General features: G+C 37.4%; 1 protein-coding gene across 1 annotated transcript; it reads right to left on the bottom strand.

The window, feature by feature from the left end:
* Window positions 1–3,909: 3,909 nt before the first annotated feature.
* On the bottom strand, window positions 3,910–8,701 carry LOC139738909 (sodium-coupled monocarboxylate transporter 1-like). The gene is made up of 5 exons (XM_071649537.1): window positions 8,360–8,701; window positions 7,147–7,212; window positions 5,465–5,516; window positions 5,116–5,183; window positions 3,910–4,068 (listed from the first exon to the last, which is right to left on the bottom strand). The coding sequence occupies exons 1-5, from the start codon at window positions 8,699–8,701 to the stop codon at window positions 3,910–3,912; spliced, it is 687 nt and encodes a 228-aa protein (XP_071505638.1).
* Between the last annotated feature and the right edge of the window lie 14,003 nt (window positions 8,702–22,704).

The raw sequence follows: 22,704 nt of genomic DNA, 5'->3' as shown, positions 1-22,704 counted from the left end.
TGGGCTTGTAATTGTGGTGATGGTGACTATCGTTGATCATCCCCCCCCCCCCCACTCCTCAGCACGGATTTATGCCGTTGGTATAAACCTTATGCAATTGCTATAGGGCGAAGATTCACAGACACTATCATAAAACGAATTCTTAAATGAAATTAAGATTTTGTAGTGAGAGATTATCAATTGAGAAATTCATGAGTTGAAGATTATAACAAAATGAATGCCCATTTCTTTTGTATGAAACTTCGTGATCACTCGAGCGAGACACGAATAGTACATGTAAACAAAATTACTCAATGTTACCGAGTGCGATTGTTCCGAATAGAACATGAGCGTGCAAGTTTAAAGGGACTGTACAGTACTGGTTGAGGTAGGGATTCATGTTTTGAACATTCCTAAGTGAGATAATGAAAAGCCTCTTATGAAATATGCAAGAGCATGTAAATTTAAGAAGGATTCAACGTTTATTTGATGAAAATTGGTTTTCAAATGGCTGAGATATCCAAAAAAGTGCTAATAATAAAAGGCGACATGCCCCAACTTTATTAGTATCTCTTTGTTTCACTTTGTTTTTGGATATCTCAGCCATTTCAAAATCGATTTTCATCACATAAACTTTTCATACCCTTTAGAATTGCGTGTTCTTTGACATCCCCCGAGAGTGGTTTCTGAATATCTCGCAAAATGTTAAACGCTAAATCTTCACCTCGACCAGAACTGTACACACCCTTTAACCGTTGTTCAACGACGAAAAGCGGAGTTGAATAGAACGGTTAAACTTGCACCGAATGTAACATTCGAACCGTCGAATGAATGATAAAACATTGAATATATAATACAACACTTGATATGGGCCTGATCTAGACCAAAGTAGATCTACCGTCAAGCCTATCTAGGAGGAGGACCAACAGATAGGCCTAGATCTAGATCTGGCTCGTATAGGTCTTGCTGGCAGCGCAAACGGGTGCGCGTATATCAATATGCATCAATGCGTTACGATACACAAACGTGTCTTATATAGGATCTATTGCACGGCTGGCCGGCTTGATTTACCCACACTGATTGTGGAGAGAACGTCATTGTTTAAGACGAAGAAGACGAAATTCCACCTCCCCAGACCACAATGCGAAGCATGAACCCACAGTGCCCAGCACTTACAGTGTAGTCCGTACAGTAAAGCACACGTTTGAACTGTTGAAAGTGTTACATAGATATTCATTATCAATTGTGCCACTGTTCATTCATCAAAGTACAAGTCGAAAAGTATTATGTAGGCCTACACATTCATTTATAGGTACATTGGTGGATAGCTGTAAGACAAAATTTGAGTAATGTTATACCGAGGATAAAAATTTACATTTTGAAACTATCACAACGACTCGTCTACTTCACTAAATATATTGCTAAGCAGAACAGAAGAAAATAATTACCCATCCACTGCCAGGACTGAAAAACATAATTATGCTTCTTGGTAAATTTAGGACTACATTATACTAGAAACGGTATCTATCTACGTACATCGTGATTATGATCATTATAAGTATGATTTCTAAACAGTATTACCTGATCTCTGTTGCTAACCACACCTTGGGTCAAAGGATCACAGTCTTTGTAATATGCGTACATCACCAGTCCAGCAACAATGCAGAGGTAAGTGAGGAATATATTAGAGATAGCAGCGATTCCTACAGCCCTGCAAAGTAGCAAGCAAAATAAGACTATCTTGACTGTTATGACACTTTCAACAATAATATCGTATTATAGATATACAGACAAGGGGGAGGGAGGATGGGATAGGCACCTCACAATTTGAGTGGTCGGTGTGGGTACAAGTCCCCACCCCCTCCGCCCTCCCCCCAAAGACATACACAGAGGGTTTCAGTTCAGTTCAGTATGATGTTATTTCTGCATTTTTTTTTGTTTTGGAAATCATACATGAAAATGACAACACATGTATCTGACATCAAAATAACAAACCAGTATACTAAAATGATCAAAACAATCTTTAAAGTGTAAACATAACGACAGTGAGATAAAAGGATTCGCCTATAAACTTGTTCCCACCAGGTAAAGAGGAAGAAAAAAGGCAGGAGCAGGCCATCTTCAGCAAGTGCTTGATTGTAATAGCAGCATTAAAGAGTAAATAACGATGATGATGACGATGATGTTGTGATGATGATGATGATAACAATAACAACAATAATGATAATATACAAAATGGACAATTCCCCACAAAACTGTCTTGTGCTAGCCCCCGACGGGTCATCTCAGGAGCTGGACACCCACGTGTCATACAGATATAGTCTTGATCTAAAAATTGAAAAGAAGGGTGTGTTCGTTCTTATTTATTCTGCTTCTCAAATAAAATCAAAATTAATTATATGGGTGTGACAAATTTAAACAAAACGTAATTAAATGACGATGGAGCTATACAAAAGTGCAGTACATAAGCTCGTGGGCCTAATTTTGAGACACAACTCGTGGGCAATAGTATGACTTGTGGTCAGTAGGTCTATGATGACTCGTGGGGTGTGTGACTTGTTGGTGTCCTATACCTCGTGACGTAAGCCCATAGAAACTCTCTGTTTGCTGAAATGAATTCAAATGCTCGATCTCAACAAATCTCCTGTACAATTGTTATTAAAGTAACCTTAGTCAATGAAATTATTATCATTGCTATGATGATTATTCATACTATATCTTCAACCATTATCAAAACTCTTTATCCTTTAACATTCTACTCTCTCACAGGTCAAAGCAACCATAATATCCTGATTGATCCACACTTTCCAGAATAACAATAATAACAATAACAATAACAATAACAATAACAATAACAATAACGATAATGATAACAATAACGATGATGATAACAAAAATTAGACCAACAACAAAGAAACTATACAATAAATAATTCTTAAAAATTCCAGAATTGTTTTGATAACTACATGGTACCTACATTTGAGCTTTTTTCTTCGATCCACAGGCCAATAGTCGCTGACCAATCATCTGGTTCGTGAACATGCAGAGTTGCAAAAAAGTGTTACCGAACAACATAGTCCAGACTGAATACGTTACGCGAGGATCCGGACTCATCCTATTGTTATGAACAAAAAAGATCCCGTTCATTGCATCTGTACAGTCTGACAGTGTATTCTAAAGCATGAAAACTTTGGGATAAAGACATATTTTTTTTTTGGTCAATTTACTGAGCTTAAGGGGATTATTAGTATCGGTTCAGGTGAGAATTATATTTCTATAATATATAGAGCTTACTTTGGAATAGACACATTAAAACCCACTTTATGAAACGTAAAAAAATACAATTCTAGGAGGAGTTCAAAGGTTTTTTTTAATGAAAATCGGTTTTAAAATGGATGAAATATCAAACAAGTAAAACAAAGAGGTCCGAATAAAAGGTGGGTCCCCCTTTTAGGACCACTTTACTCTGGATATCTCAGCCATTTCAAAGCTAATTTTCATCAAATAAACATTGACATCCTCTCAGAATCAAATGTTCTTTCCTATTCCATAAGAGGTTTCTCATTATCTGAAAAAAACATCATCATCAAAAACTGTTGGACACCCGGGGCCTGTTTCACAAAACTTGTCATCAGTGACAACTGCCACATTTCTATGACAAATTTGCTCTCAGCCAATCAGATGAGAAGGATTTCAGTAGCTTGTCACATCTATGACAATTTGTCACTGATGGCAAGTTTTATGAAATGGGCCCCTGAAGTCCCATCTCAACCGAAACTGCACCATCCCTTTAACAGACATGCTTATACCTTGTCCTATACATATGCGTTTGTCATAATACATCTTTATCAAAAGTATCGAATGTCTGACAATTTCTTGGTACAATTATGCACATTTTCAAACAGTCACCAGTAATAGAAATGCCCAAACTCACTCAGTAAAATAGATTCTGTTTCCTTCTACACCTCTCCTGATCACCTCATCAACGCCCCCGACGTCGATTGTTCCTTTGACGATGACGGCCATTAAACCACTGACGATCACTAAGGCTTGCAAAGTATCTGCCCATAAAACTGCCTTGATGCCTCCCTGAATCAACAGAAATAACAAATCTCAAAGGAGAAATTCAAAAGAAAAAGAAAAACCACAACTCAAAACCGTTTTTCACAAGACTTGTTCGTTGTTGTTTTGATGAATAGCACAAGAAAAATTGCACACTTCTGTGTTTATTTACATTTATTTCAGGAAAGAAAACTATAATTTTATTAAAATTTCTTTCAGACTTTGGCGAGTAATCTTTGATTGTCAAACTTTAAGATTTCAAAAACCCTTCACGATCGAAGAGATCCATCATCCGGTTGGGATTCGTAACCTTAAATAGGGTAAAAAAAAGGGTAAGAAAAATAAATGGGCTTGCAGTTATTGAAGCAAGATTCACACTCTGGAACATAATGAACACCAGCATTTACAGTGATTGGGATTGAGGAGCCAGAGCCCTACAATATAAAATTATTTTAAACATGGAGTGATAGGTTTATCATTAGTAAATGTGATGGTTGTAGTAAATTAATGTAAAATCATGACTTCAATCATTAGGCATTATTACATTAGCACTTTGTTACCTTCAACAGCGATATGGATTTTTTTCCAACGTTATGTATAAATGTGCTTTTTGTACCTATGCAAATTACGTTATTTCATTTTTTCGTGCTAAAACTATTAAGTTAAGTACACCTTGTTGAAAATCAAGTAAATGAAATTTACTAGCAAAAATTCAAGCACTTTGATTTGCTATGTATATCAGCTTTTAATTTTAAAAAAGCTGACACGGAAACAGTGTTGCAGGTAACTATCATATACACAAGACATATACTAGACTGGCGTGAGTACGCTGATGAAGGCTATTAGAAGCTTAATTGCTGTGGTGTGCTGCAATGATGCCCGCTGTTATCACCTACAATAGCATGGATGCAAATCTTCATGTTATGATTGTTTGCTTAAATAGTCCAGAAACTTGATTTGAAAAGTTTTAATCAGCAACAGTGACAACCAAATTATAGCATGATATCAAATACCACACTCTTTGTCATCATGCTCCCTGGAGTTATAGGACAGAAGTAACGACGCAAGATATACCACTGTGCTGTAGAAGATGCATACTGCTCCAGTAGACATCACGACAGTCCATAGGTCAATGCCGGTTACTATAGGGACGAATGGAAAACGATAGTATATTACACATAAACAAAAAAAAAAATGTTTTTTAATGATAACAAGAATAGACTATTTTCTGGGTAGGCCTATTGAAGTGATTTTGTTTTAAGTTTGTACACACAAACATAGTTTGTATCTCTTTTATTTGTGAATCACTTTTCGGCTAAATTACGATATTCGACGGTAACTGGTATCATTTTCTGTTTGCTTATACCAAAGTGCAAAAATCGCGAAATTGATTGGTGGTCCCTATGATTATGTTATTACCTACCTGCATTTAGTGCTGTGGCAGGGGTGTAGAGAACGATACCCATGTAGAGAAGCTGTTAAAGAAAAATATAGTATGCAGATATTGAGAAATGATGGAAGTCTGAACAGTAAATCTGACAACTTAGCATGTAAATTACCGATATCCACTGATAAATCAGTTATTACATTGATAATTACAGTGAAAGCAAGGTGTATGGAGCATTATGTTTTGCATATCAATTAATAGAAATATTCTGCAGTGATCAGTTGAAAGATCAGCGTTACGTGATCTTTTTACTATTTCAGAATGCCGGCGTGTATGACACTGCATGATTTACTCTATGGAAAATGACGTCACCTTCTATCACGGCTTTCTACAAATCTTCAAGGGCGGTGAGTTGGCTCAGTCGGTAGCGCGTCTACCTCACGTTCACGCGGCCCGGGTTCGAACCCGAGTCTGGACTGAGCAATGTTGTGTGTAAGCATATCGTCCCCTCTAGCAAGAGGCAAAACACTCTGTCCCTCGGATAGGACATAAAATGGAGGTCCCGTGTATGAGAGAGTCACAACTCATGCACGTAAAAGATCCCGCTTCATTCATTCATCGCAAAGAGCAGGGTGTTTAACCCGGTGAAGTGGTCCCACCTCACATCCAACTGGACCCCATGGAAGACCAGCTTTAAGTAGCTGAATATGGGCTATCCAGCCATCTTCTCAGATGGGAAATGAGCAAACAAACAAACAAAACAAAGAAATACATGTAGCAAGATGTTACGAAATGATGGCAAAAAGCAATTGAGACATCGTGCGCTGCTTCTCGTGCGGTACGTTGCTCTTTGAGAATGTAGCAAAGCAATATCATGAATATTGTGACATCAAGCGCGGCTTTGTACTGTCACTGTGGAATGATATCATAATAATATCAATTTACAAAGCGCAAAACCTCTACACTGTACTCTTCTGCGCTGCAAAAGCTTCTGATGTACTTGATGATGATAGATAGTTAAATGAAAAGATGTGTTTTGAGCGTGATTTAAAGACTGCTACAGTTGGGGATTTCCTGACTTCTAATAGTATGTCATTCCTCAGTTTGGGAGCTGCACAGGCAAATGCTACGGTCTCTCAATGTTATTAAGATTGGCGTGTTGAAATTAGTAAAAGAAAACTGCCCTTAAAACTGCACAGATTATAAGTGTGTTTGTGAGATTTAAGCACTAGTAATTTAGAAATGCAACTGTATTAATGATGTAAGTGCTGTATAAAAAGTGACATCACCAAAGCGATTTTGACATCTCGCGGTCACTTTGTGAAATTTCACAAAGCAACTGTTACACTGTATGATCACTGTATGATCCCTCCACAATTATCGCATCAACCACACGACCTCTCGCCTCATTTTCTCTTCCTTTGTTCAGGTATTTGATCCAAAATATAAAACAAAATATTAAACAAACATGAAAACTTTGAATAATTTCAAGTTAATGTTTGAAATTTTGGGCCTTGATGCTTCCAATAGTACCATTCCACTTCGAGCCCACCCCCCCCCCCCCCACCCAGCGATTACAATTACATTGGACTTCCATAATTTTAAAAAGAAACTATCAAGGCATTTCCGTAATTAATGACAAAGGTAATCATCCTCCATTTGTCTTTTAGGCATTATTGATGTCAGGTAGACGAACTAGTGAAGGAACAATTACTTACTGTTTGCAGGGAGTAAACCAGCGAACCACTCAGTCTCATGGCTCGGTTGAATCGCATTTCGAAGTACTGTCAAAACCAGAGAGAGGTGCAAAGGTGGGATGATTCTTCGCAATCTGAATTGTTGATTTCTTACAAATTATTATAATACACTAACTGTGAAAGACATAATTTTGTTCATTTTGTACTGAAGTCAAATCATGTTTTGATGTACAGAAGAGTTCCGTATTTGCACATGATTATACATGAAACCACTATGAAGGTGGGACAAAATTCTCTATTTTGTTCGAAAGAGACAGAAAACGAACCCCCAAAACAACAACAACAACAACAACAACAACAACAACAACAACAACAACAACAAAGCTTTTGAAATTCGGCCAAAATCAGCCCTGGTGTCTGAATCACAGGGTTTATCCAAAATCCTGTAAATATAGACCGACTCCCTTTAGGTTGAGATTCACAGCTTGTATGTATATAGTTATATATATATATATATATATATATATATATATATATATATATATATATATATATATATATATATATATATATATATACATATATATATATATATATATATATATATATATATATGTGTGTGTGTGTGTGTGTGTGTCTGTTTGTTGTTCATTCAGTCAGAGAGAGAAAAAAATTGTACATTTTTGCACAGATAGAGATCATTATCTAGTGAAGCAAACTGGTTATCCATCGGTCTCCTCCTCCAGGGTCAACCCACGAGACCGACACCCACGAGTCATACTGCCCATGAGTTCGACATTGAAAACAGGTCTATGAGTCATACAGCTCACAAGTCATACAGCCCATGAGTTCAACACTGGGCAAATAAAGCCTACGAGTTCGACACTAAGCAAAAACCGACCACGAATTTGACAAATACAACACGGCGCTTAATGTGTCGGTCTCGTGGGCCTTGTTTGCTTAGTGTCGAACTCATGGGCTGTATGACTTGTGAGCTGTGTAACTTGTGGGCTGTTCAACTCATGGGCTGTAATGACTCATTGTCACTGTCGGTCTCGTGACGTGCACCCCCTCCTCCTATATACCTTAAGATATGATTGCGTTCATGTAATGCTATGTAATGAATTATTTTGAATACGTCTGATGAGAAAGCCGTTGATGATTTATCATAATGATATTTCGTACAACTGAAGTACTTAACCTGCTTCTCTGGTAAGCTTTCAAATTGACTTACCTCGTAAATGCTTGTCAAGTTGAGTCTCATATAGATTGGGAGGATCCATCTGATGGCGAGAAATGAACTAATGCACGTGGTAACTGCAAACCAGGCGTACATAGCGTTGTAGACGTAGACCTCTCCTGGACTTCCGATGACTGAAACAGCAGATTTTAAGGTCACCATCATGGAGAGTGCGACAGGCAAGATATTCACTCTGCGATCTCCGAGATGAAACTCGTTGGCAGTCCGCTGACGCCCTCCTGTGAGCGCTGCGTAGATACCGATGACTGCTGAAGCTAGGAGCATGACAGCGAACACCAAGTAGTCCCACACAGAGAATAGCCTGGTTCCTGTCATCGTGACTTTGTCAAAGCGCTGTGCTTTTAATCTTGAAATTGGATAGTTGATGATTATATGGCTAAAGCTTGTTGGCTAAATATAGGTCTTTTAACCTATTTTTTTTTTTTTTGGGGGGGGGGCGAGCAGTATACTAATGTGTGCACTATATGATGGAACATGATTATCAGTTGGATGCAATTGGCTTAAATGGTTTCGGATGATGTTATCATAAATGGATTATGCCAGTTTAAAACAAAAATACCTAGTTATTCGCACTGTATTAATCGAAGATGATAGCCAGGCAAATAAAAACCTCGAAAAATCTTGAAAAAAAAATCCGATGCTCAGTTGTACTAAGACAATCGTTTCATACAAATTGTATGTTCCAACATGATGGGGAAGTATATTCACACATCTTAATAAAATGTATTATATAGCCTAAACATCCTATTGGAACAATAATTTTTCACTCTGACGAGCCTGTAGGATTTATATCCTTTCGATGAAGTGATCGAACATTATGCAATCCTAGGCGTGTGCGCAAGATGACATATTAAAGGATATACCCATTTATATACACATGTCATATCTTTCTTTTGTTATTTAGGCATTCTCTGATTCTATAAGCCGACCCTTCTACAACCTCCTGGTTGGCAGTTAATCGTCAAAAGTTGCAAAGATGTTGAGCTTAATGAATTTGGTAAATTATGGTCTGTATCTAAAATGGTATCGGAGACCAATCTGCTCTCGGCTATTCGGTAAGCTTCTTGTTGTTCCGAGGAGATAGTGTCTGCCATTTATCTTGAATGATTGCCAGTATAACGACCAAGACTGGCCGAGTATTTGCAAGCTTTTCTCGGATTATTCATCGACGATTATCCATCGTCAATTCAATCGCTAATTGGAAAAAGTTCGAAAGTTAAAACACGGTGTCAGAATTTCCAAGAATTTTCGAACTTTTGTCAAGTGGTTGTCGATGATCGAAGGTGGTTTTATTTTGGTTTGTTTTTCTCTTTGCCGACAAGAAGTGGCCACTTTCATGTAACCGTGGATTTAATACTGTCTTTGGCGCTGTTTGTTTTTGATTATTACCAAGCGCACACCAGCATTTGACAGGCAATAGCACTTGGGTCTGCTTGTATTTTTTTTCCTGCACTTAATTCCTATAGGCCTAACACATATTGTTCAATGAAACCGATGGCATAATCTTTTGCTGCACATGAAAATACAAAGGAAGAAACAGTTGAATAAATGCACTGAAACTCTTGACTTACCAGCTGGTCTAGAAGCAATTCAAAGCAATGAGGAAGTGGCTGCACCTCCAGAGATCTGAACTAAATACTTTTCCTGAATTTGTGCTTTTTTCCAATATTTAGATAGATTAGGAGAGCCGGTTTGATTTGAGTTATACATCATTTTAAATCTTAAAGTCTGCTCATTCAGAATATGGTCTTAACTAAAAATTCATGTCTGGCGACTTTTTGTTTGTTTTGAGGTGCAGGGTCACAAATATGAACTTGCTGGAAGCTTCTCTTCAGCAAACCTATAACTGTTTCGACCTGTTGCGATTTTTCATCTGCGTGCAGTTTTAGTACATCACTTGATTCAGTAATCTGATAATAAAAATGACACAAATATTGTCAAATATTCGTCATTATATGAAAAGGTAAATACGACTTTTACACTGATGAATTACCCGTATATGGGTTCACGGACACTTGATGATGCTAGTAAAATCCAGTGGCGAAGGTGCAGGGGGCATGCAAACACAATTTCCTTCATATAACCACCCATCGCCTGTCTTTTCGCTTTAAAGCAAAAATCACGAAAATTCCTAGGGCTAATTTCATAAAAGGTGTTAGGACAGCAACTCTCTGGGAAGGCAATTTCCCATAAGCAACAGCCAACCAGGAATCTGGATTCTTGTTGTGACCATGACGGTTGGCATTCCAGTAAAAGTTGCTATCATAACTTATCCACTTTTTTTGATTTAAAAAAAAATTGTGTCTTGGTATCGGATGTATGATTTATATATATACAGTATGTCCCAAAAAAAATTACAACGGGACCCCCCGCAATGATATCTTTAAAAATAGTGAATCAATCTAAATACAAATTCAGGGTATGAAACTATAACTCATTGCCCACATCTTACAGAAAACCCCCTTCGATTTGCTTCAGTGGTCAAAGAGAAATAAGGAATTTTGTAGAGGATGTCGGGAATCTCTTTTGTCCAAGTTCTGTCTATTATTCACGCACTAGAGCATTGAATCGCTAAAATTGGAAAAATTAGACTCATGACATGCTTTACAACAATCTACATTTCTCTGTGACCGCTTAACCAAATTGAATGAGGTTTTCTGCAAAATAGAGCTAAGATGTTATTTTTTTTAAGGCCCCGAAGTAGCCCATAGACAGGTCGATCATTTTGGATGTTATCAATTCGAAAATTTGATTGTAATTTTTGAGGGACATACTGCAGTATGTCCCACAAAAATTACAATAAGATTTTCGCATTGATAACATCCAATACGATTTTTTTTTTCAATGCTACTTCAGGGTCTTAAAATATAACATCTTAGCTCTATTTTGCAGAAATCTCCATTCGATTTGGTTAAGCGGTCACAGAGAAATGGGGATTGTAGTAAAGCATGTCATGAGTCTGATTCTTCCAAGTTTGCACTTCGATGATTTTGTGTGTGAACAATAGACAGAACTTGGACAAAAGAGATTCCCGACATCCTCTACAAAATTCCTCATTTCTCTTTGACCACTGAAGCAAATCGAATGGGGTTTTCTACAAGATTTGGGCAATGAGTTATAGTTTCACATCCTGAATTTGTATTTAGATTGATGCAATATTTTCAAAGATATCATTGCGTAGGGCTCCGCTGTATTTTTTTTTGGGGACATACGGTATATATATATATATATATATATATATATATATATATATATATATAGATAACAATAGATATATAAGGTGAAGTGGGTCTTTTTCAGAGGCGTGTATTACAATGTTTTAGGCGTTGGGAGGTGTACCTGCTGCGTGTGGTGTCAGTGGAGTGAGTATCAGTGGAGTGACTGCCACTAACGCCTAAAACAAGCCCATGAAAAAGACCTGTAAGAAGGTCGAAAGCTCGGGAGAATTAATGGCAAAGTTAACATACTGCAACGTCTGCCAGCAGTAATTCATATATATATATACAATATATATATATTATACAATATATATATATATATATATATGTATATATATATATATACATAATATATCATACATATACATATATACCAAAATCAAAACTGAAAGAAAGTTCATATCGTGTACACCAACAGTTTATTTCGGCACACAAATTTTCGAGCTATTCGCTCAAGTTTTCTCAAGTGTTGATATCTTATTTCATGAAAAAAAAGTTGTAAAGTTTTATGCTATGTATAACTCGGGCTTTTTAACAATATGGCAACACCATAAAGAATCATTTCTTTCATAAAAGAGAGAGAGAGAGGGAGAATGAAAATAAAGCATACTTAACCGTATGTATAGTCAGTGAAATAAATGAGGTTATTTTTTATGCACGTTTAAAAGTTGGATAAACACAGTTTGTTGACAGCGTATATTGTTATCAGGTGTTTGCAAAAGTTATACAGTGTCACAAATTTGTGTTAAACGAGGGCACTACCGATTACACCCAAGTCAACGCCAGTAATCTTTCTTAGACAACGAGAGAGAACGAAAAATAAAACCTACTATAAAGCTGTTTTACATAGGAGGTTAAATGAATGAGGTCATTGATTAAATGTGTTTAAAAGTTGAATAAACACAGTTCATTTTCACACGTTATCTCAAAATTCTCTCTTAACACGCACGTGTTAATTATTGGCAGTATACAAAATACGCCTATCGGACAGTGGGTGTTTACGATTGTGATGTAGTGCCACAAAATTGTGATGAGTAGATATGCTCCGAAGTCAACGCTATATACCCTTTTATACGCGGCTGAAACAACAGCTGAGACAGAAACTTGTATATTTTCGACGAAAGGTCTTTCCAATTTCGCCTATTTAGTCGAAAGCCAGTGTATCGTCACGTAACCCTGCTGGAAAGAACATAACTTATCCACTTTTTTTTTTAATTAAAATGTCAGTGTAGTGTATACTAGGACAATAATAAAAACTTATCATTGTCCTAGTATACACTACACTGACGAAGGCCTGAGGCAGGCTGAAAATTTTATAAATAAAAAACCGTCTAGTTGGATCCATGGCGTATTTGAGACTCGTTTTTCTTATAATTACAACATTCGAAGTCCAACAAGTGGAAAGTGTATATATATATATATATATATATATATATATATAGTACCATGTATATGTATCATGTATGTGTGTATATATATATATATATATACTATTTCGAAATGAAAGGCTATTACAACATAGGATGCACGATCAAACATTCATTTGAAAACAATGTTACATTTTGCAGGATGTGCTGTTTGAATAGCACATATTATATATTTTTATTTGTGGCCCTAATAAAAGGGAGGTACCCACCTTTCAGACCATTTTGTTTTGGATATGTCAGCCACTTCAAAACTAATTTTCATCAAATTAACTTTGAATTCCTCGTCGAATTGTATGGTCTTTGATATCTAATGAGCAGTTTCTCGTCTCGCCAAGAAAAAAAAAAGAAACACAAGCCGCGTCTCAACCGAAACTATACCATCCCTTTGAACAATGAAATCACCTGTTCAAACGACCCTGCCAACTTCTAAATGACTGGTACAAGGGGTTGCATGCGATCGTCACTCTTCATCAACAGCATTTGCGACACTAAACACTTGTTTTATCTATTTGTTTTCCATTTCCATCATAAAACATACAAAGTGAATATGGTGAAGATTGTGTCAGAGACAGCATGACAGGTTATCATAAATACGCAAATTACCCATATCAGAACCATCAACAATATTAAATGGGTCTGCTCTTTCAAGTGGGAATCAAACTATAATTAGAAATTCAATGCTGAAAGTAATTCACTACAGATACATGCTATCACGTAATAAAGTACAAATGCTTTACATTAAGCCACATCAAATAAGACATATCAATACCATGCGAGAGAACAGTTTTAAAATATTCAAAATTCCCTTTGCAGTTCAAAAAGATACCAACTTTAATGTATACATCCATCTCACACAGCCCTATCTGGGCTGATATTGGAGTTTTAAGTATAAATGTAGCTTTGCGAACTGTCGTTAGACTGTCTTTTTCTTTTAACACATTGCACGCTCGTGTAAACACTTGCAGCAAATGTTATTAGCGATGTCCTTGAAACAATACATGTTTGATACTAAGCATTTATATTCAAAGTAACCCAACGAATCTTATAAAATTGTGGGTTAATTACTTGAATATCAAAAGTTTAAAAGAAAATCAGTTACAAAATTTGCAGTAGATGCCTCAAATGGCAGTTTTGAGAGATTAAGTTCCTGCTTCTTTCTTTTGCAAATGTCTTATTGTGTGCAGATTCAATGTATTCAACACGTTTCGTGCAATATCCTCAATATAAGATGATTTTATGCATTAAACTTCAGAGTTACCATGATTGATAATGAGAAGGAGATCAGCAGGAATACTCTACAAGACCATTATCATGACTTTAAGATAAGGTCAATGATCACGCTCCCGGCAGTGTCATGCAGATATGAAAGTGAGCGGTGAAGACTTCTTTTTTTTTTTCTTAAGTCCGGCAACCGGGTTTGTCGACATTCGCTATCAAGTGCCTTAATGTGTGATTGAAGTCGCCTTGAAAAACAAGGTTAAACCACGCTTTAGAGCACGGTTCGTCAGTAGGGCCTACACAAGACACATTTAGCATATGGTTTTAAAAACTCCGGTTTCTAATCTTCTACTCTGCACAAACTTCATATTTACAAGTAGAATATCACTTTTTTTTTTGGTATAAACTACGAATCATTGTACTGAATAAAACGTAAGTTCACAACTGATATAACATGAACACATGACATAATGATACGAAAAAAAAGGTTTTGAACAGTTATCAACAGAACTGTATCGCTCTGACTTTTGACGGACGTCAACTTAAACACACACTACACTGGTCACACTTACCAGTAATATACACAATTTGCTCTCAACATGTGCTCAAACTGAGCGTGTATAAGCCGTAATAAGACATTTCCAGGCAATTTTGACCCCGCCTAAAAGGGACAATGGAAACGTTAGAATTAAAGTGCAGTCGTACCATAATGTCAGTACACTGATTATGAAGTATTACATATTATCATCTCATATCTGAGTTTCTTCTACTATGATATCGTTCCTACAACACTATGTATGTACATGCGAAAGTACAAACAGTCTTATCATGTAGCTCCTATAGGGATAGACATGCACATTTATACATATAAACAACATTACACTGCAGCAAAGACTACAGGCGATTTTTTTTTACACAGCTTTACAAGAATGCATATAATTTGTGACATTTCATGATTTGAATTTAACTCCTACAAATATTAGGCGTATATACTGTAGTCATTTGCAAATGTCATCTTTGATTGTTGCAAAGTGTTTTTGCGGGAGTCATTCCGTTTTTTGTTCAGATACACTTGTATATGTCATGATCTACACTTATACACTTTAACAAAATTCTTCATTACTGTTTTTTTTCACAATCTCTTGCACATAATATCAATTACCTGAAAATATGCGACTCATAAATTTAGTGAAAGGAAAATATATTAATCGGTATAGTGTTGTGCATGCATTACATTAATCATTCACAAACAATGAGTCAACTCCTATTGTATAATGTAATTGTCTGACAATGATACATTCTTTGAATTGGTAGCAAAAGAATGCAAAACATGACGTCCTTTTATGTATCTGTACTTTTTGCTAAATCCAGTAAGTTAAATCTATTTACATGATCAAACTTCAGAATCTTGATGTTCATGTAAACAGTCCCTTAGTGTGAGATGGACATATAGTAGCGTGATACTGTCGACGAACATATAAACTATATAGCTCGTTTCTTTGTTTTGCAGATTTCAGGTTGCATTAGCAAGTTATATACGTTGGACTACAGGAGTGATACAGTGTATACGACAACCATGTGCACAAACACAACCTGCAAACCAACAAACTCACAACGATTAATCAGTTACAGGATCGATGATCGAACTTAAACATGTTACAGCACGCCTATGTATAATGTATCGCAACATGTGAATCGAAAAATCCGATCACAGGCATCTTATCTGTCTTACTTTGTCTCTTGGCATGTGTCAAATTAGCCTTAGTGTGAATTTTAAAAGTCACACACACACAAACATACACCTCACAAATACACTCGTATGTCACAATGTTATTACAAAGTACATTGTTCAAGAAGCAATAAGAATGTAGGCCCTAATACATGAATAAGAAATTGACATCAATCATGTCAAAATTTCAATCAAAAACATGGAAATTATCCCTCTATCGATTCGCGGCTGTATCACATAATCACACAAACACTGACAAATGGTTTAAAACAAAAACGTGCATTTCATTAAACAAATACGAAATAACATCAAAAGGTTCACGCTCAGTTTCTTCTCACCTGCTCTGTCAGAAGATATACATGTCTATTCGCTTCAGACCTTTTTCAGAAATATGTATTACGTTAGAAATATACATGATTTCAGCATTATTAATTGCAAATTAATACAAACGTTGAAAGAATACAAATAAAGGAGAATTCTGTACGCTCTCAGTCATACAATTCGATCAATTCGAAATGAAATTGTACCTGGGCAAGTGAATAATCATTGCTTTGTCTTTGTATGCATCTGTTAAGTCTACATGGCGGTATAAAAACAAGCAAACTCACGAAAGGGGCATTATAACATAATCGAATCGCCCCGTATAAGTGTATTTATCGTTGGTACGCTCACATCAGCGTCCACAAGTGCGAGTTTTCTATTGTGATTCATTTGTGTGGAACCGAAAGCGTTGTACTGACATTTCCATACGCTACTTTCAGTGGGCAACAGGGAAGTGCATCGCAGAACATTTTGTATCAAAACTATGGCAAGTGCATGGACATTTCAATTCATATCAAAACACTTGATTTGCGTACATGATATACTACATCATATTAAGGTCATTCAACACTCACGTCCTGTTCTCTTCCATCTCATGACTTATTCTGCTACAAACAATACCACATGGGGTTAATATCTACATAGTATTCTGCGTAAGGTATTTTAAAAGCTGAAAGAAATAAACGAGATGCTCTCAGTCATACAATTCGATCAATTCAAAATAATATTGTACCTTGGCAAGTGAATGACATAGCTTTATCTTTGTATGAATTTAAATCTACATGGTGGAATAAAAACCAGCAAAATGTTGTTGGCGCATGATACAACATATTCAAATCGACCTGTTATGCGTATATCACATTATCTTCGCTGTTCTCACATCAGCGCCCATTGGCAATTGATGACATTGTACAGTAACATTTCCAGTATTAAACATGGGAAAAAGAATTGAAGGCTACAGATCAGATTGAGACAGCAATAAGGATTTGCTCTTCGAACATCCGATCAATATAAACAGAATTTGTATCCTAAATATACTGTACAATGCCGTGTGCATTACGCTGTCCTGTCGCAATTATATTTTTAATGACAATGTTCCAAAAGATTGAGAGGGTTAGAAGTGTCAACAAAGATTCAAGTGACCCTCCGTCTTTTACCCTCTTGACCATGGAGCCATTCCTGACGTCGCTTTATTCCACGTCCTTGACCATGAGCTACACCATCACCACGGCTAGGGACATTCCTTCGGAAAGGAGGAAAATCCTCTCTCCCGCGATCTCTCACCCTGAACCCTCCAAGCCTATGATCCTCGTCGATATTTCTGCTGGTATCAATTGGCTGCCGTTGCCTCTGATGGTGCATTAGCTCTCTGCCACGAACAGGGCAGACAAGTGACTCTTGTGCGCTGCCTTTACAGACATGCCCGTCAGGGCACTGTCTCCGCACATCCAGGTGACCTGAAACCACTTCTGGCGGGTTGAACAGAGGCAGCTCTTCTGGAGGCGTGAAGCCGTAGTTCAACGGACCTCCGTCCCCGAAACCTCTAACCGTATGGTCATCGATATTTCTGCTGGTTTCAATTGTCTCCCGTTGCCTCAGATGGTGCATTAGCTCTCTGCCACGAACAGGGCAGACAAGTGACTCTTGTGCGCTGCCTTTACAGACATGCCCGTCAGGGCACTGTCTCCGCACATCCAGGTGACCTGAAACCACTTCTGGCGGGTTGAACAGAGGCAGCTCTTCTGGAGGCGTGAAGCCGTAGTTCAACGGACCTCCGTCCCCGAAACCTCTAACCGTATGGTCATCGATATTTCTGCTGGTTTCAATTGTCTCCCGTTGCCTCAGATCGTGCATTCGCTCCCTGTCACACTCCGGGCAGACAAGTAAGGGCCGTTGCGCGCTGCTCCTTAGGACATGCCCTTGAGAACACTGTCTCCACGCATCTAGGTGACCTGAAACCAGTTCTGGCAGGTCAAACAGAGGCAAGTCTTGTGGGCGGGTGAAGCCGTAGCGTCTGTAGAAACTGCCCAAGGACTGCTGAGCCGAGCGCAGCTGGTTTTCGGTCAGTTGCTGGTCAAGAATCAAAACTGATTTAACCTCATCCAGCTGAGAGACGCGGTTGGGTTCTCTGGCACAGATCTCTAGTAGTTCTATGAGCATGGTTTGTCGCCTCAGCTCCACCTGCACGTCGAGGATCAGTTGCTCTGTCACTATATTGATGAAGTGTCTCACCACAGCGTCTTTGCTGTCATTTATACTCGTACAGAGCGCGTGTAAAACGCCGTCAACAAACGCCTTGTGGCTAGCTTCACTTTCCGTCTTCAGGTACTTAAACTTAGTCATGAATGATTTGGTCAGTTTTAAATAGGTCAAAATCGGTGCTCTGTAAGACAAAGCTCTTGCGTAATCCACGATGACTCTTGTACTACGCACCCTTTTCTCGACACTTCGCTCGGTTGACTTGTCAGTGTTTTCTGGATCAGCTGTGGTGGAACTGTCTTGCAATGCTTGATGTGCTATTTGTATCATATTCGATCTGTCCGCCTGCAATATCTTGTCAACGTTTTGCAAGCTTTGATGGAATGCCAAGAGCACAGAGCCATACCGACGAGTGATCCGTATAAATTCGCCACATTTCGGACATGATGGTACCTATAGTTATAATGACAAATAAGGAGGAATAATACGTAATTCATTTTTCCCTGCTTTTTTTTTTTAATCACACAAATACTGATGCATATTTTCAGGGGTGCTAGGCAAAAATGTCAGAGGTAAGAATGTCAGAGGTAAAAATGTCAGAAGCTAAAATGTCAGAGGTAAGAATGTCAGAGGTAAAAATGTCAGAGGTAAAAATGTCAGAGGTAAGAATGTCAGAGGTAAAGTTGTCAGTGGTCAAAATGTCAGAGATAAAAATGTGATTGGTCACAATTTAGACGTAGAAATGTAAGAGGACTATGTAAAAGTACCAGATAATTTTTTTTAATGTTTCTGACACCCTTCTCGCAAAAAGCGCATTCCGCGCCTTGGGAAGACCGGGGAGAAATGGGACACGGGAAGAAATACGGGACACTCTTGTAAAAATGCTCGGCCGATCAACAATCCAATGATATCAGTAAAAAGTAAGCCTCGGTACACCTCAAAATAGACATATTAGCCACTATACAGCTCTACAGGTTAGTTGAAAAAACAGAAACAATTGTTTTATAACCCCTTTTTGTTACCTTTTCATTGTTTCTTACTTTCTTGTCAGTAAAATATCAAACTTACCAAATGTACATAAATCTGGTAGGTCCTATACTATGTTGACTGGTAACTTAGTAAGTGTGCAAACTTCTGAAAATAAAATTGCTTGATAACAGACATGCATATATGAAGAATCGGTAGGGATTTTTTTATTGTTTCTGTTACCACTAGGAGAAATTTAATGGAACATGTACAAAAATTGTCCAGAATGAAAACTGCATTCCTTCTCGACCAGGACGTACATGTACAAAATATTTCCCTCGTTTTCCTCACTTACAGGTAGAATGCGTATCGCCACACCTGGTTTCTTTCTGGTATATCCGAAACATATCCATCGGGTTATTCAAATTCAAGTTCAAGTTTGTAAACATTTATTTTCCATCTTTTCATGTTGTAAATCACATACATGTATATACATAAAGTTGTACAAGGAAGGCAGAACCTCAAAAAGCAGAGCTTGTGGTGAGCTGCCTAACAAAAACACACTACATCACAAACACAAGAAACAACAAAAACACAATATAATAGTAGTTCCAATCACGGCAATATGAAGATGAGATATTCCTCGAAGAGAAATATTGCATTCTAACAGAGGGGCTACAGTAAGTGTGAAAATATGTGACGAGCTTAAGTACAGCTTAAGAAAATTACATATATCAAAGCTAAACGTTACATATTTATGCATCCACCAACGCGATTTCCGTTGTTCTGAGCGTACAAGATTTTTTTTTTCTAAAGTCGTTCGGCCGTCTAGCAAAGACTCTTTTATTTCCATGAAATAGAATTGGCACTGACAGCGGAGACATTTTTCTACAATGTGTATATCTTATTAAATAAAAGGTGGTGCACAGTCAAAGCGACTCGCAGGGAGGTACTAGTACCCGAATTTATCCCTATACCCTCACGGCCCGGTACAAAACATCTATAATCTTACGCAAGTGAATACAGCTGTTTGAAGCGAAAAACCTTTATAATGTCCTTTTCGTTTCATTTCCATTAAAATTCAGTGAAAGTTATAGAAGAATTGTTTCACAATATCTATAAGGTCAAAATAGTTCACATAAGAAGGCAACCACGTGGAGGGTACCCAAAATTACCCCTTCCAAAGGCAGTCTCAGACATACAATAATCATGTACCGACGCAAATACATAATTATGTTCTATGGGTACATACCTTTAAACAGTCCTTCTGGTCCTCTAGCAAAGAAACTTTTATTTAATGAAATTCAATGAGGTTAACAGAAGATATATTGCTCTGCAATTTTGACTTACACTGACATAGTTAAAGTGGTGATCATTCGAAGGGAGCCTACTATATGGGAAGTGCCCACATTAATTGCCCCTATACATACATGACCCTTATAACGCAAAGACCAACGCAATTACAGTCGTTCCAAAAGTGCATGTCTCAAAAAGTTTTCTGACTATCACTTGAGTTTTATGACTGTGTATAAATATCGTAAGGTGCTATACAATCATTGTACATTCTTTTCTTCCTACATAGTTTTACGCACCTCATTTTCTGTTCCAAAAAAGTGATGCCTATGTTCTTGTTGAAAAAATGAAATAAAAATTGAATTGAATAATTTTGTATTGAATTTAATTCCTGCCATATCAAAACACTTTCTATAAAAATTGCCGGGGTAAAGATAAATAAACAACATTGATCTACAATATCTATACAGTACAAAGGTTTCACTTGCAGAGACCACCTTGCGGGAGGTGCTCAAAGTGACGCTATGCATCCTAAAGGCAAGGAAAAACATGCAGTATATACAACCGCGAAAAATGTTCCATGGGTACATGCCTCTGAAAAGTTCTTCCGCCTGTATAGCACATTTTTATTTTCGTTAAAATGCAATTAAGGTAATATAGGAGACGTTGCTTTACAATATTTATTTCGTCAAAAAGGTGGACATTCAAAGGCAAGCCTTTGGGAAGTGCCCAGATCACCCCTACCCTGACTGTCGTGGTCCCAAAACAGGTTAACAAAACATGCATTATGTGCCAAAGCAAACTCAGTTGAACATGCATGTAGAAAGTCGTTTTGCCGGGTGGTAAATAAGACACTTTACTTTTCATGATTTTTAAATGGTAGAGACACTGCTTTACAATAATCATATAGTCAAAGGGATGCACATTCAAAGGCAAACGAGTGGGATGTGTTCAAAATCATCCAATCCCCAGGGCAATATAGGAAACATGCACTACCATATAGCACGAATATGTTCCAGTTTTCCATGCCTTCTTATAGTCGTTACGGTTGTACAGCAATTGCCCTTTTGTTTTCAAGAAATGCAATATAATTACAAGAAGAAAAATTGCTCTACATTAACTATGTTGTCAAAAGGGTGAACATTCAAAAGCAATCCCTTGGGAAGTGTCCAAAATTACACCTCCGCTCAAGCCCCGTAATTACAGCGCACGGATGCTATGAACGCAAATACCAACGTTCTTTCATGTCTTTCGCGCATGGTTTTAGAGGTAGTTCCGGCAATACTGTTACAGCAACATACCTTTATATCAATGACTGTCGTGGAAATGATAGAAGCATTGCTTCACAATATCTATGCAGTGAGAGGATGCACATTAAATGTCGATCCTGTGGGATGTGCCCAAAAGTACACCACCCTCATGGCGATATAGAAAACATTGAATAATCATTAACGCGAATATACTATATGTTCCAAACGTACATGTTTTCAAACTTCGATCGTGCCGTACATCAAGGGCACTTTTGTTTTCAAAAATACATTGTAGTTAATAGAAGAGACATCGCTCTACAATATCCATATTGTCAAAAGGGTGAACATTAAAAGACAATCTCTTGGGAATGGTCCAAAGTTACACCTACGCCCACGCCCCCTTAAAACAAAACAGAGATACATGTATTAGCAACGCAAACACCATTGTTCTATAAAGCATGGATGGTTTTAAAAGTTATTCCGGCAACGCAGCAAATACACTTTTTATCAATGAAAAGTCATGGAAGTGATAGAAGAGGCTTAACTTTACAAGATCTATACAGTGAAGAGGATGCACATTAGATGGCAACCCTGTGGATGTGCCAAAAAATATTCCACCCTCACAGCAATATAGAAGACTTATATCATAATAACGCGCATATATGTTGTTTATATTACATGTTTTTTAAATTCCATC

The sequence above is a fragment of the Diadema antillarum genome, unplaced genomic scaffold (genome assembly GCF_040938485.1).
Source record: "Diadema antillarum isolate AM-2024a unplaced genomic scaffold, OU_Dant_1.0 seq00000773_RagTag, whole genome shotgun sequence".
NCBI classification, from domain to species: Eukaryota; Metazoa; Echinodermata; class Echinoidea; order Diadematoida; family Diadematidae; genus Diadema; species Diadema antillarum.
This window is presented reverse-complemented; position numbering and strand designations above follow the sequence as displayed.